The 14,534-nt window shown below is 40.1% G+C and overlaps 1 protein-coding gene across 4 annotated transcripts in view; it reads right to left on the bottom strand.

The window, feature by feature from the left end:
* ARMH3 (armadillo like helical domain containing 3) overlaps positions 1-14,534 on the bottom strand; it is a 121,765-nt gene that overhangs the window by 60,069 nt on the left and 47,162 nt on the right. For 3 of the 4 annotated variants that reach the window (XM_079312600.1, XM_079312599.1, XM_079312597.1), the window contains 3 exons: positions 10,758-10,840; positions 10,104-10,230; positions 7,369-7,444 (listed from right to left, as the gene is read on the bottom strand). In XM_079312600.1, the coding sequence (XP_079168726.1) occupies positions 7,369-7,444; positions 10,104-10,230; positions 10,758-10,840 (286 nt within the window). Of the gene's footprint in view, positions 1-7,368; positions 7,445-9,424; positions 9,736-10,103; positions 10,231-10,757; positions 10,841-14,534 lie in introns of those variants that run through there. The other variant, XM_079312598.1, reaches the window with a different exon arrangement.

The following is a 14,534-nucleotide window of genomic DNA, read 5'->3' as shown; positions in this document are numbered from 1 at the left end:
CTTATATTTACCCAAAGAATAAAACCAGCATGGACAAAGTTCCAACAAGCTATAAACAGCTGCTTCAAACTGTGCTTCAATCATATTCCAGTGGAGCCAGCTCTTGGGGCCAAAAGAATCTGGTTGCTTCTTGGCTGCAACAGAGCTACCAACAAAGGCATTGACTGTAAGGTTGAAATCTATCAATTAGGAACTGAACTTATGCCAGCCACAGTACCAGAGAAATAATGAAGATTGCTCTCATAAACAGGAGGAAACAATACAACAATTCAGAGAGAGAAACAGCAGAGCTTTCTGGATTTTGAGCTCCAAAATACCCAAGATGTATACAAGTCTGCATCCTAGGTTTGCAGCACCTGCTTTAATGCATTGCTGAGCTCAGACATTACTTGCCTGAGTCCAGCACAGGGATTCAAGACCAAAATATCTGCAAGTGAGATAGAAAAATAACTTCAGTCCAATAAATATTATATCCACTTCTGAAATAAACCAGAAGTACTCCCTATGCTTACATATATTCTCCACTACTTTTATGCTTCTACAGAGAAAGGTATTTGGCAAGCAAAACAAAAAACAATTCCTTGCCTGGTGCTGCACTTCTTCAGACCAGGCAGTGCACAGTCACTCACATAAGCCAAACAGGAGACCACAACTGCACTGAGGAGTCTCTGACTTCTCTCCTGTTTTCCCAAAGCTTCACACCCCAAATCCATTGGCACAAACGCTGAAATTATGTGCCAACATCACACTCCAAAGCTGCATACACAGCTTATTAAAAAAAAAATAAAATTGCTAAAAGCTTAACTAACTCCACCTTGTAAGCCTACAGTCTGCACCCATGAGTCCAGCAGAGATCTGCAGACAGGAACTCCCTATTCACAGAGCAGCTGCATTTGACAAAGGGCAAATGAAATCTGAGTTCTAATACATTAGCAATTTCTAGAGGCAACATTTCTCACCAAACTGATAAGTAGCCTACAGATCCTACCTAACTTTGCAAATCTTTCACATTTCAAGGAATAAATGTTTCCAATGAAATGCCCAGGAGGACAAAATCTCCCAAGAGGGCAAACAGCACTGAGATGTTCACCTTATGAGAATCACATGAACTAAGAGACCTGCTGAGCTTTGGAGGAGGCTGCCAAGCAGTGGCTGCTCTGCAGAGGAGTTTCCTTTCTGCCCAGCAAACAATCCCCCCTTGTACAGAGGGCTCACCTCCACAGCAAACCCTGTAGAGCAGCTAAAACACAAAAGTGGATCCTGCTCCCAGGCCCCTCTTGAAGACCAACCTGTCACCTTTGAGACAGAAGGAAAGGAGATGAAAGCTGCTGATACAGTTGCAGACCTTGGAAAAAAAGTAAGTCAGTCAAGCGAGGCTACCATCCTAATCTACCATCCTTAATAATAAATCACTTCAAGATCCTCCCTACCCCAATCCAAAAAGCCTTGTTTACTTTGAGGATGAAATTTTAGAGCAAAAGTGATCTCTGCAGAATGGCATCCAAATGCACTGAAGAAAGCAAGCCAGGACATCTCAGACAGAGGCATTCTTTGCCATACAAACATCTTTGCTTAAAATCAGCATCAGCTCCAGAAACTGTAAGTCATCACAAAAAGAAGGAAATAACAAAGAAACCAATCCTTCCAAAAACCTACTGAAAAAAAAGTTCATTAAAGAGAAAACAGGCTTGACATTGTCAGAGTCCCTTCATGACTAAAACAGAAGTAACTGGCAGAAAGAATGAAGATGACCTGGGGTGCACCAGACTTGCCAAACCATGCTGCTGTGTTTGTGGAACTGGTCCCTACAACGCCACTCAAACAACAGATTTGCTCTCTGGATTTGGGCCAGTGGCAGAGACAACATTTAATTAAGCCACTGCACAAATTAGAAAGAATGAAAGAAAATTACAGCAGAATGAAATTGGCTATGGCTCTGTAAAAGAAACAGACCAAGATGAATCAGCTAGTAAATAAAGAGCAATAACTGAAAACTAACACTCCTACCTTGAGAAGAAATTAGATAACATACAAGAAATGAAGCACTGAAGTTACACAACTAGATGAAAGCCTTAAATACTAATAAAAATAACTGAAACATGGGTGTGAAAAGATGAAACATTGCAACCCAAGATAGGAAAGCTTCTTTCCTTCTTTTTCGATTCTCCTGTTAATATATTGCTGGTCATAAGGTCTTTTCCTTTCAATCCACCTGCTTCCTCTGTTCAGGTGCCAGCTAATGCCAGAACCTGTTCACATCAAGATCTGATGCTCCTAGTAAAGGAACCTTTCCTGCCACAACACTGCAAGGTCGAGTGAAAAACAAGCAGTGGTAGCAGGTGAACTCTGAGTAACCACTATAACTGTTATAACCACTGTGGCATTTCAGGAACTGTTCTGCTCTGCCAAAGTCCCTCTGCAGTCAGAAAAGCATGCAACAAAGAAACACATGAAATGACAAGAAGAAGCTGCCAGTTTTGCTACTTCTGTGAGGAGTGACCACAGATCACAGAAAAAGAACCAGAACAAAGCCAGAATCATCATCTAAGATCTGCTTTTAGATTTTCAGCATCAGAATTTTTTTCAAGCTGCCACACTACCACCTGAAAACTGAAATTAACTTAATTCTTCAAATAGTGCATACACTCCAGAAGTGTTCTCACATTATTTTAGTAATAATTTGATCCATAATCTTGTCAACCTTGTGTTACAATTTAAAAGTACTGATAAAATACATTTCTGAGTTTCTCTTTGGGTTTTGTTTCTTTTTTCTTATTAAAAAAAAAATAATTGTTGACTGTCTTGTACTATCCTGTAATCTGAGCTCAGTCAGGCTGATTAGCAGTGACAACATGTCAGAGGTCATTACCATTAAACACACCTCAGTGAACAATTCAATGGAGTTGTTATTCCATCAGTGTAGCCCTCACAGGTGGTTTTAAGAATTGCAGAGAATGAACTCCAGATCACTGTGGGCTGTAACCTGCATGCCTGAGCACCCTCTGCTGCTCTGCACTGGCTGACCCTGAGCAGTTCCACAGGGTCCCACAGTTCCACAGCACTTATCCACAGCAACAGTATTGCTGGAAAAAGCAACACCTAAGCATCTATAGCCAAGCCTTGTGGTTCATCTGGGAGAAGCTGGAAACAAGAAGGTGCTTGGTGTTTTCAGCTCAGAGATCACGGCTTTAATAAACCCATTGTCAAAGGAAACATGTTTCTGTGTGTATTCTATATGTAAATAAATACAATTTAAGTGTATATATGTGTGTATGTCTATATATGTATTATATATGTATTTATATATACACAGACATCCATACATGGATATTCACATTTAGATAGGTGCATATACCTATAATGTTCATACGGATATATGTATTTGAATATACATGACATAGATTTTCTCGATAATTTCTTTTCATAAACAGGCTTTAAGCTTGCTCTCCCATTTTCACTCTGATTCATATTGGCAAGAAATGTGTTTGTATTTCTATTATGTCTGTGCAGAGAGGGAAGGAAGGAAGTGTGTGTGTACAGATACAAAGACATATTTTGCACACAGTCTCAGCTGACTGTAATCCATAGGTCGCCACCTACACCACAAATACAGATGCATTTCCCTATCAACAGGTCCACTTTCACATATCCTGCACAAAAGCCATTGCAACATGACTAGGTCAGCAACATTTTTGGTATTCTCTCCCCTTAAACAAATGCTAAATTCCTTGCAGTCTGATGGAACAATCCTGAAGGTATTAGGTACACACTTTCCAACCCATATCTGAATGGAGCCTTTGTCAAGGTTTTCACTAAGTGTAGTTCTGTGAGTGCAGGTAATTTATCAGGAGCTATAGCTGCAGGACCAGGATGACAAGTGTCCTACAACAAACAGAGTCCAATTTGGCCTAAGTAAAATTACAAATGTTTCTTCAGAGTGCTCCTGCAAAGACTGGCATCAAGCAAAACCATTTTATACACATCCAGGCAATGTGCTGAGTGTTCCTCTGTAATCCCCATTCTCTCCTTTACAACCCCAAAAGCAGCCCTGGGAGAAGCAGCACCTGCTGTTCAAGGAAAAAGCATCACACAGGGTGGCTGAAGTGGAACAAAAGGAGTTGCAAGATGGAAGAGCAAATGAAAGCACCCAAGCAAGGATTGCAGCACATGCTACAACAGCACAGAAAACACCTTAGAAAACCCTGTTGCTTAGTTCCATGCTACAAGCTTATTCTCTGTTTATTAAAAGTGTTTCAGTGAAAAAAATAAAATTACTTTAAAAATTATGATGGGGCTGAATTTCAGACAAGGGAGAAATTCAGCCTATTAATCATTGAGTTAATCTATTCATTCACACTGGAAAAACCCTGATCAGGAGAAAGTCTGTTAAAAGAATACAGGGATTCAGCTGCCACCTTTCTCAGTGAATAGGCAATCAGAAAATGCCCCTTTGAACCCTGTGTTAATAAAATTCTCATTAAATGCAAACCTGCACAATGTTATCTTGAAAAGGCTCATTAGTTAAGGGAAAAAACCCTTGTCTCAAAATGTTTTTATTTCCTCACAGGTGAGAAGGTGAGTTTTCAAACCACCAACTGCTGCACTTTCCTATTTCAGTGCTGCAGCTATATCTTGCAGTCTATCACATCTCAATTATTTATGAAAACCACAGAGACAAATCCACAGACAGAAATTACAGTGACTATTATGAGATAGGACAGCAATCAGAATCACTCATTCCAGTTTGGTATGTAAGATTTTCAGACAGATAAGGATATTATTATTCTTTCTTCTTCAATTTTTCATTTTCTTTGGGTTGAACAGAAGTGATGAATTATCTGTAGAAAAAAGGCAGGAATAGCCTCCCTATCTCTTAATACTCAAAAAGAATATTCATGACTGCTTTTTTGACTGGAGCAGGGACAACAAAAATCAAATAATCAGAAACAAAGAACTCAGACTGTCTACTGGAAAACTTTTAGTCCAACTAAAATGTACTGTTCATACCATAATAGGATACACAGGGTCTCTCTGCAGCTGAGTTTAAAGGAAAATGTGTCTAAGAATTTCTATGTATTACTCATCCTGACTGTCTATTTAAGAAATCAATCAGCAGAGCTCATCAGTCCAGCACTGTGGGGGTACAAGCAGGACTGTTTGGTGTCTCCTCTACTCCTATAACACAAATGCATTTTAGTCTTGAAACATTGTGAACAACTCACCACTCCTCTCCCAGCAGAAATACACATAAAATTGTACACTAGGATTTAAGACACTTGTTAAAGCCCACTGTATGCATGCACAGGCAGATGCTTTTGCATTTCCAAAACCCACTAAAAGCCCTAGGATAAGGAAATTGCAATGTTTATTTATTTTTAAATAGCCTGTGTACTGAGACCAAAATATAAACCAAAGCATGACTTTGCACTGCAGAGTTACAGCACAAAGCAGGTAATCAATGCTCATAAAAACTTGATGAAGCAAGGTGAGGAAAAAATCCAGGGTGGATTTCTCCAAATTCATTTCCATCATGGCAAAAGCATCCAAACAAGACACAGTGTGCTAAGACCACTGTAAGAGAAAACCAAAGGGGCACAAAGAAGAAAATGCAGATAACAGGGAGCTAAGCCAAGTTCTAGTCCCAGGCACCACTTTGAACCATCACACCATCAAACACCTTCACAAAAGCACACTACCTTTGGACTTCTCTGGCTGCTCTGAAATCTATTCAGCTAAAAAACCCTTCAAACATAGCATTTTTACCACCAGAGGAAAATAAACTAGAAGACAAAACTCTCTCTTCCTTTTTTTTTTTTTTTGAGAGTGAGGAATGGGATAAATCAAACAGATGAACTTCTCTGAATTCTAATCCCTCTCAAGGCCTTGAATCATCTGTTATTTAGACCTTTACTAATTTCACTGAATGAAAAGCAGTCATTTGTGAAATTTCAACATAGATGAGCAGTTGGGTGGAGCAGAGGAAAGCTACCAGAAGTCCAGAAGAGAAACAGACTTCACTGATTCCAGACATCACCACCTTCTGTACTGTCTGACGCAGGTTGTCCTTGAAGGTGTATCATGGTGACCATTTTTGCATCTTTTTCTCAGCTGCATGCTGATCTTCACAAAAGCAGTTGCAAAGCCAACAGAAAATAAGCCCATGCAAAGTCGTGGTTCCACAAACCAGAGGGGAGCAAAAACTCTCTGTGATCACCAGGTTTTTCTCTCTTCTGAGTTTAGATTTCTCTGGCTGGTAAAACAGAGCATTCCCAGAGCAGACACTTTGTGCCACATTAAGTGACATTAGTCAACAGCCACCTGTTCTGCTGCTTCACTCTAAATGCACTATCTACCCACACATGTTCACTTACATCTGCTTAAAAAAACCCTAAAAGAAGAATAGTAGAAAATTAATTTTTTGAATCATATATGATGCTATCAAGCTTACAGACTTATTAAGGGAACCTTTAAGGTGGTGTACTGACATGGAAGATGCATATTGACTTGAGAAATGCCCTCAGTGAGTTTGTCCTACACAATGTTTTTTGTAGTAAGGAAAACCATGAGTACTAGCAATGCAGCATTACTGAGCTACTTGGTGTGGCACAGACACCAAGTGTCTGGGGTGACTAGGGAAGTGACAGATAGATTTTTTTTTTTCAGTATAAGCTAAGAAGTAAATTTTTCCTCTCAACATTCCTCCATTTTCCAATCAATCATATCCATGATCCTCTTGCCCAGTACCCAGCTTGGTCAGTAGTAGCTGCTTCAGGTGCCAGAAAATTTAATTGTCATTGTGAAAGAATACATACCTAGATTTACACTGCTTAGCCTTACAAGTAAAGCATAACTTCTCCCCTTCTGCCCTTCAACAGGAAGAGGAGATTTAAGAGAACATTGTAATGTCCTTAAATAATCATTTTTAAACACACACAAAAATCTTGCAATGTTAAGAGGCCTCGAATCTGCTTATTACAGCAGGCTTACAGTCCCCTTCACAGCTTTATGGAATTGCAATAGAATCATGCAACAAAAATCCATTAGGTTCACAATTGCTCTGCTAGCACAGCATTATTCTCTACTGTGTAACTTCTCCCAAGAATGATGTGAGGATTAATTCATTACAGTTTGTGCTATGCTTTGAAAATACTCAGTCTATAGAACAGCTGAGAGAATTATTAGAGGACAATCAAACCCTGGTGATCATTTCTTTATGCCTTGAGCCCTGTTTAGAGCAACAATTTAGCCCAACAAGTAGAACACATTCAAAACAAAATTCATTAAAACAAATGTGAAACTATCATGGTAAAAATGCAGTCGCACAGGAAATGAGAAACTTTAAACGAGTAATTCAATTCTACTCCTTACCTAATATTGACTAATGCATGGGTCACCTTGCTTGCAGGCTCTTTCCATTGACCAGCATTGGTAGATATCCTTAGAACTGAAAGGAGAAAATAGTTAACAGTACTGGCACAGAACTGGCAACTTCATAATTCAAAACATGAAAAAAAAAAATCTGCTTTGGCAAGATGGCAGTCCAGAAACCACATCAAAACAAAGGTCATCTTTGAGATTATCTGTGATCCAGGGTAGAAGCTCCCTTCAAAGCCCATCTAAGAAACATAATGAACATAGATGGGGTGAGCAGAACAGAATGATGACTTGGAGGCAGAGGGGATGGAAGAACCTGGGTCCTCCAAACTGCTTTCACTATCACATGCACAGTTCATTTTCCTCAGAAACAGAGCAGTGTCCCAAGCCTAGAATAGCTTTTATTCCACACACAACTGTTCTCCAGCTGCTGCTTACACAAAGTTCCATCTGAACTGGACTAAATACTGCAGTTTAAACCCTCTCCAGCAATGAAGAATTCTTTACATGCCCATTTATCTAGAGTTGTAGAGAGGAATTACACACCATAAAGAAAAAACACTGCCTGTAGGAAGAAGGGTGGTGTTCTCTTGCACAGATGGTCTCTGACAGACACAAGAGCAGATCTGAAAACATTCTGCAACAGGAAGAACTTCTAGGGAATCCAATTCTTTTCTGCCAGAGTACCAAAAATATTTATTTAGGTCAAAATGTGTAGTATTTTTATGGTGGCAGTTACTTGCACTACTCTTGGTAGGCATCAAAACAATAACAGATCCTGTAGCAGATGTTTTGATTAATTTCCATATTGCCTGAACAAAGGGAATTTTCTATGAATTTGTACATACACTGCTTTCTGGAGGTTAGACTCCACAAGAAAGGTTCACCCTCAATTTAGAAGTGAAGGAACAGCTCACCATCTGAATTTTGGATCATCCAGAAACATGGGTGTTACAAGTGAATGCTTAAGCACAGTGGGTGAATACTTATGCCTATAACTGAAGGACAGAAGCTTTCAGTCCTGCAGATCTGGACAAAGTTTAGTTTCAGAACAAGAGAAAGAAAAACCAAGGCAATTAGATTCCACCTCCACTCCCAACATGGCAAGATTCAACCAAATTACCAGAAAAACTACAGGACTGAGTAACTTTCTCATCTGTGCTAACAAATATCCCAAGGCTAGGGGACAGAAGGGTCACTGCAGTCTCAGAGATGGGCTGACAAGCAAAGGGAAGCTATCAGGACACCTGGTAACTTTCATCAGCTTGAGACAGTGCTACCTTCTCATTTTCTATTCTACCATTACATGTCATCTGCACAAAAAAGTTGTCAGCTCTAAGAAACATTGTTTTGTCAAACAGTAGGTACTGCACTTGAATATCTGAAGTGGTATATTCAATTCAGGCATCTGCAAGAGTAATTCAATGGGGTTTACTATACACAGGAGGAGGGCAAATTGTTTCAATAGGTCAGGTGTGACTTTTGCAACCCAATTGAGAAAGTATTTGAGGGCATTATTCTTCTATTCCACTTACCTTCAGCTTCCACAGGGGATGGGTTTTAAAAAATATTACCTAGTAAAAGCACCTCATCTTACTAGTTTCAACTCTTGTGAGTACAAAAGGGGTTAGCAAAAAAATCTTATGCACTCAGAGGGCACAAAAATGGCCAAGTGATGCCTTATGCAATGGCTGAAAATTGGGAAATTTATACAAAAGGGCAGTTTGTTTCTGCTTGCAGTTACAGGGGGTAGTCAGCAACTTTTATTTAGGTGAGGATGTCTCTCCCCCATGTCAGAAGAGGGCTGTGCCAACTGTCTGCCCTTTAACTCTCCTTATACACTTCTACTGACTCCTGTGGCTCACTGGGTGATCATGCTGAGAAGGGAGCAGAGGGTGAAGGAATGAAATGTCCTTCTGGAATAAAGCAAAGAACACAGCTATATTCTTTTTTTCACAGCTTCAAGTATGCAGCACACCAGTGCTGCTGCAGCTACCCTGGGCTGCAGGATCCTGTCTGTAACACTGCCTGATTATTCCTCCATGCATTCCTTGCTCCTTTTGTTCCTCTTCCCTGCTGGGTGTCACTTGGCTCCCTTCCCTCTCTCTTGAAGGATGGCAGCTTCTCCCTGTTTTGCCAGAGGGCACATTCTTCAGTCCAGCGATTCACTTGTCACTGCAAGCAGGTTTGTGAGGGCTGTTTTCTTGGTTGCTTTGGCAATGAGTGAAGTAGACATGATTTGTCTAGCACAGCAAGCTTCTTGCTGTACATTTCGAAAATTCTTTTCCAAATTTCTATTTGCATTCAGTGTTTCTCTATGCTGGGTGGTTCTGCAGCAGGTACCTGCTTTTTGACTTGAAACTGTCAAATGTAATAGAGGAAAACTACACAAAATACATGAAATACCACATACTCCATGTAACAATAAATTTGCATTTTCAACATTAAGTGACGGAGGGGCAGGGAGCCTGTTCGTACTTTTTTGTGAAATTAAAAAAACCTTATCCTTTCAATAAGTTTATCTGTCTCTCCCTTAATTTACTTTAAATTAAATTTAATCTTAAACATGCCCTAGTACACATGTTCACACATATACATACACAAAACATGTTCACCCAGCATGCTGCACATCAGTAGCAGGTAGGAAGGAAACACCTGACACAAACATCCCTCTGCTACCACCCTCACTTCCAGGCAGCAGCAGTCCTGACAAGTCAGGAGGTACTCACCCATAGAATAAAGGTTGTCAAAATTCTGGTGCATCCGAATGATTTCATAGTACAGCTCATCATAGCTGCTGGGAGTGGGCAGAAATGTGTCTCCATAAGTGATGAACATGTTGAACAGATTCACAACCTATACAAATGAAAAGAAGTTGCAATAAGAACATGCATCCCAAATCTATTCTGCAACAGAAATAACAGAAATTATATCCAAAACCTTCAAAGGGATAGCTTGCAGTTGCAGCAGATTGTATTACATTGCTTCATTGCTTTATCTCTTATTTTCCTTATAGTACCAAAGAGACAGACAAGAAGCTTAAATACTGTTTCATCTAGGGCCAGAAAAAACATGTTTCTATTTTGAATACAAAGGACCACAGAACAAAAAAATATTAACAGATCTGAAAAATTTAACTAGGTCTTTCCTCATAAAGGCTTTTTTACTTCAATAAGCCAACACTATAGTGAGCCCAAGTGCTGCCCCTTCTAAACACCTAGTGAAACCAACCACAATGATATTCCTCTGCTTCATGGCCTTGTTCTCATATCTGTTTAACAGGTCAGAAATCCTTTCTGGAATCCTTTCAGCATTACAATTCCATCCTAATATTAATTCACAATAAAGTTGTTAAAAATTTGTGCAATAGTAAAGATGCTCACCATAAGTGCAAGGGTGAAGATGTTGTGCTTGGCCAGCAACACAGTCTCATTAGACATAAGGAACTTCAACAAGTTGATCAAAGCTAGGAGAAAATAAGCACTTTTAAAATACTACAATAAGCAAAGCCATTCTCAATAAGTCACTTATATACAGATGCATTTACATTATCTAGTGCAAATTAAACTAAATGCCAGCTATTCACCTCAGAAATATATCAATTTATATGTAGGGTTTGGCAGTGCTTTTTGTTGCTAAAATATCCTGCTGTATAGGTAAGTGACAGCTATTTTACCTTCCCACATTATTCTCCTTCACTGACTTCCCAATCAAATCTATTCAGATTCAAGGTACATCTCTTGTTAACTCAGTCAGCTCATGGAGATTTTTCTATCTGCTAGATCCTGGAGCAAGCTTTGGGGCTGGAGAATCCAACTGTCTCATTCCTGCTTCATATATCACCAACATGATGTATGCACAGTCAGCCCCAAACTGTCACTCTTGTTGATACACGCAGTTATAAAAAATAAAAAAGGTAAGAAAACCCCCACAGCACAGCTTTTCTGTAGCTCTGTGTCAATACTGCTGCACTGGTAAAAAGAAGGATGTAGTACTTTATTGTGTCAGTTATCTGGGGCTGTGCCATAAGGATTACAGATCTGGCTCACACTTGTCTTCAATAATAAAACAACAAAAGCTCCTACTGTAACCACCCAGTATCAGTTAGTAACAGTGGTAATTAACAAAAAGGTTGGCTAAAAATGCTTTAATCAAAGAGACTTCACAATAAGCAACTGCCTTACATTCACTTGAATGAAATGTAGTTTCTTATCTTTTTTTTTCCTAGTTCTTGAAATTTTCAGAAAATTAGTTTCTTCTGCATTATAGCTGTTCAGGAGTGAAAGCTGATGTCTGACTACAAGAGGCTCTTAATGTACTCTCTGCTCTGAAGTCAACACATTTCAAGACTTAAAACATCTGAATTAAGATATCCTGCAAAGTCAACGCTGGAACACTGCACACACCTTTTAAAAAGGTTCTCAATTATCAACTAATTAGTAATTTCATCCAACAGAACAATACCAGGCATTACTCCAATTTCTAACAGGTACAAGTAGAACTTGTTAATCCATTTTTCCCCTCACCATTACACAAGCGTCAGTAACTGGTAAGAAAATAAACTGTAGTTTGGGAGAACTCCACAGTGAATGCAGAAAAGACCATTCAGCCCAAGGTACAGGCTATGAAAGAAGAATAGATAAAGCACAAGGAACAGGAATGAGGTACAGACAGAATTTAGATATTCATCCCCTGCAAGATTACAAAGTATTCACAAAAGATAAAAAACCTACAGCAAAAACATGTGAACGTACTGGTCAGATCTTGAATTAAACAAAACTGGCAGATTCTGAATGCAGTCCTGCAACCTCTACTTTACAATACTAGAAGTTAACCATGACTATCACAAGTTTATATATGCACACCAAGAGGGAAGCCTACAACCCCAAGGTGGGTATTTACTCATCACAGGCAGAAGCTACTTCCATTTAATCTTCCAGCCTGTAGCTGATGCTGAACTGCACACCAGGAATGAACAAAATTCTCTGCCAATTCCAGACATGCAAGTGATGTATCTTTCACATCTATTCCAGGATTAACCATCAGCAATAGCATTTCTCTCTGCCATGTCAGCAGCTCACCTCACAAAGCAGACACATTAACACCTTTTCAATCCAGCCACACAACTCTCCATACTATCATCACCCCATCATCAGACAAACTCCTGGGACCAAAAGCAGAGCCTGAATTATGCAATAACACAGCTCTGAAAATACCCCTGTCAGTTATTTTTCTGCAAAACAAACGTTTCAAAACAAAGTAGCAGGTACAGATGGGCTCTCCACCGGAGCAAAGATCCAGCTAAAAACAGGTTGCCAAGGTAACCAAACCTCCACAGCAAAAAAAGTCTCCTGCAGTCAGTGCCTTGGACTGCAGACAGCTGCCCTGCATCTGCCACAGCAGCTCACTGGCCATTTCTCAATGCTGTAGGTACAAACATGGTTTTACCTCCTTCCCAGCCAAAGTCCACAGCTCATGACCAGGTGCTGCTGTACAACTGCCAGCAGCTCGAGTTTGTGGAAGCTAAGTAGCAGAGCTCTGGATTTCCTATGACAAGTTGTGAGAAGCCTCGTGCTCCTTTCTTTGCCTCTTGCTCTCCCACAAGAGCCCTGCTGAATGGCCTTTTTCAGCAGGTCATGGCATAGTGTGACAAAGCCACTACCGAGCATCCAAAAACATTGAACATGAAGAAAGCTGCCCATGATGAGGAGGAAATATTTTTAAAAGAACAAGTGTATTTGTCCAGAGCAGAAGCACTCACCAAGGACAAGCACCCTACAACTGCCCACTGCAGCACTTCTTAGACTACCCTGAAGGACTTGTACTGCTCTGTATTGGTGACAACACTTGAAGAACTGTCTCTGTTCTACCCCCACATTTGTTTCAGCCACTGTGATTAATCCATGTTTAATTTTCCTGTTTCAGTTAGAAAAATATTACCTCCACTTGAAATCAGTTTTTATACCTGAATTGCACTGCATCATAGCCCACTCAAAACTATCTGAGCTGTGCCTTCCCTAAGAACTATGGAGGAGAGGGACATGCTTCACATGAAGAAGAAACTGAGGGCTGGGCTCAGAGCCTGGTCAGAAGTTTACAGTCACTGTGTGCCCTGCATTGACAAATTTATCAACTGTTAGGAAACCACACATTCCTAAAGAAGTTGCAGTGTTCCTAATTGGAATAGACACTACATTGATGCTAAAAAACCAACCAATCTTTTTCCACACCAGCACATTCTGCAGCAGCCTCTACTCAAGTGTCTCTAAGGACCACGAACACTGTGGAACCTTTAAACCCCTTTGTTGTGACTCTGTAGCTTGTTTGTAAGGCAGACCCTGTACTGAAAATGAGGACAGCTATGCCCTGAAGTTTTCAAAATTAGCAACTTTTAGATCTGGCATCATATGCCTAGTGCCCTTCAGCAACAATTACACACACAAAATAAACCTTTAGAGGAAAGTCCAACTGCCTGAACACCCCTCTGCCCTTGAGCTCCAACAGAGCACTGATGCTACTATTCCTAAACAAACTGAAGCCAAACCAGATGTGTCACATTCTCCCTGCTGCAATCAACTGTTTGCCTCTCATACCCCACCTGCAGACTGCCCTCTCACACTAACCAAGAAATTATCCCTTTGTTTTTTTCCCCCCAACAGAGAAACACTTCACTCTCCCCAGCTGCACAGGCAGACACCAATGTGATCCTTGCTGGGGTTCAGCCACCCTATCCCAAATTACACTCCACGATTTAACAGCAATGGATGAATGGATAGCTTGGGGATGAGATCTATTTCAACATTAACTGGAAAACAGCACCATTTTTGCAATACCCTCCTGAGCCTTTTTTTCCTCCCTAAAGATATCTATTCTTGGCATTCATTAGCAGGACCTGAAACTGTGGTGAGTCTTGAAACATCCATAATTTTACAATACAATAGTGAAACTGTATTAGGATTTATTTAGTAATAATGGGAGAAGGCTGTAACTAAACAAGCAGTCACCACTATTGTTCATGTAAGTGACCTCAGCTGAGTATACTGGCTATGCTTCTTAAATCAACAAGAAGAGAACACAGCTTTGGACACTATGTTTAGAGCCTCAAACCCAAGTAGACAAGCATGGTGAGTGGACACACAGCCATGTGACAGGCTGTATGT

Source organism: Erithacus rubecula, assembly GCF_903797595.1.
Source record: "Erithacus rubecula genome assembly, chromosome: 9".
Classification (NCBI taxonomy): domain Eukaryota; kingdom Metazoa; phylum Chordata; class Aves; order Passeriformes; family Muscicapidae; genus Erithacus; species Erithacus rubecula.
This window is presented reverse-complemented; position numbering and strand designations above follow the sequence as displayed.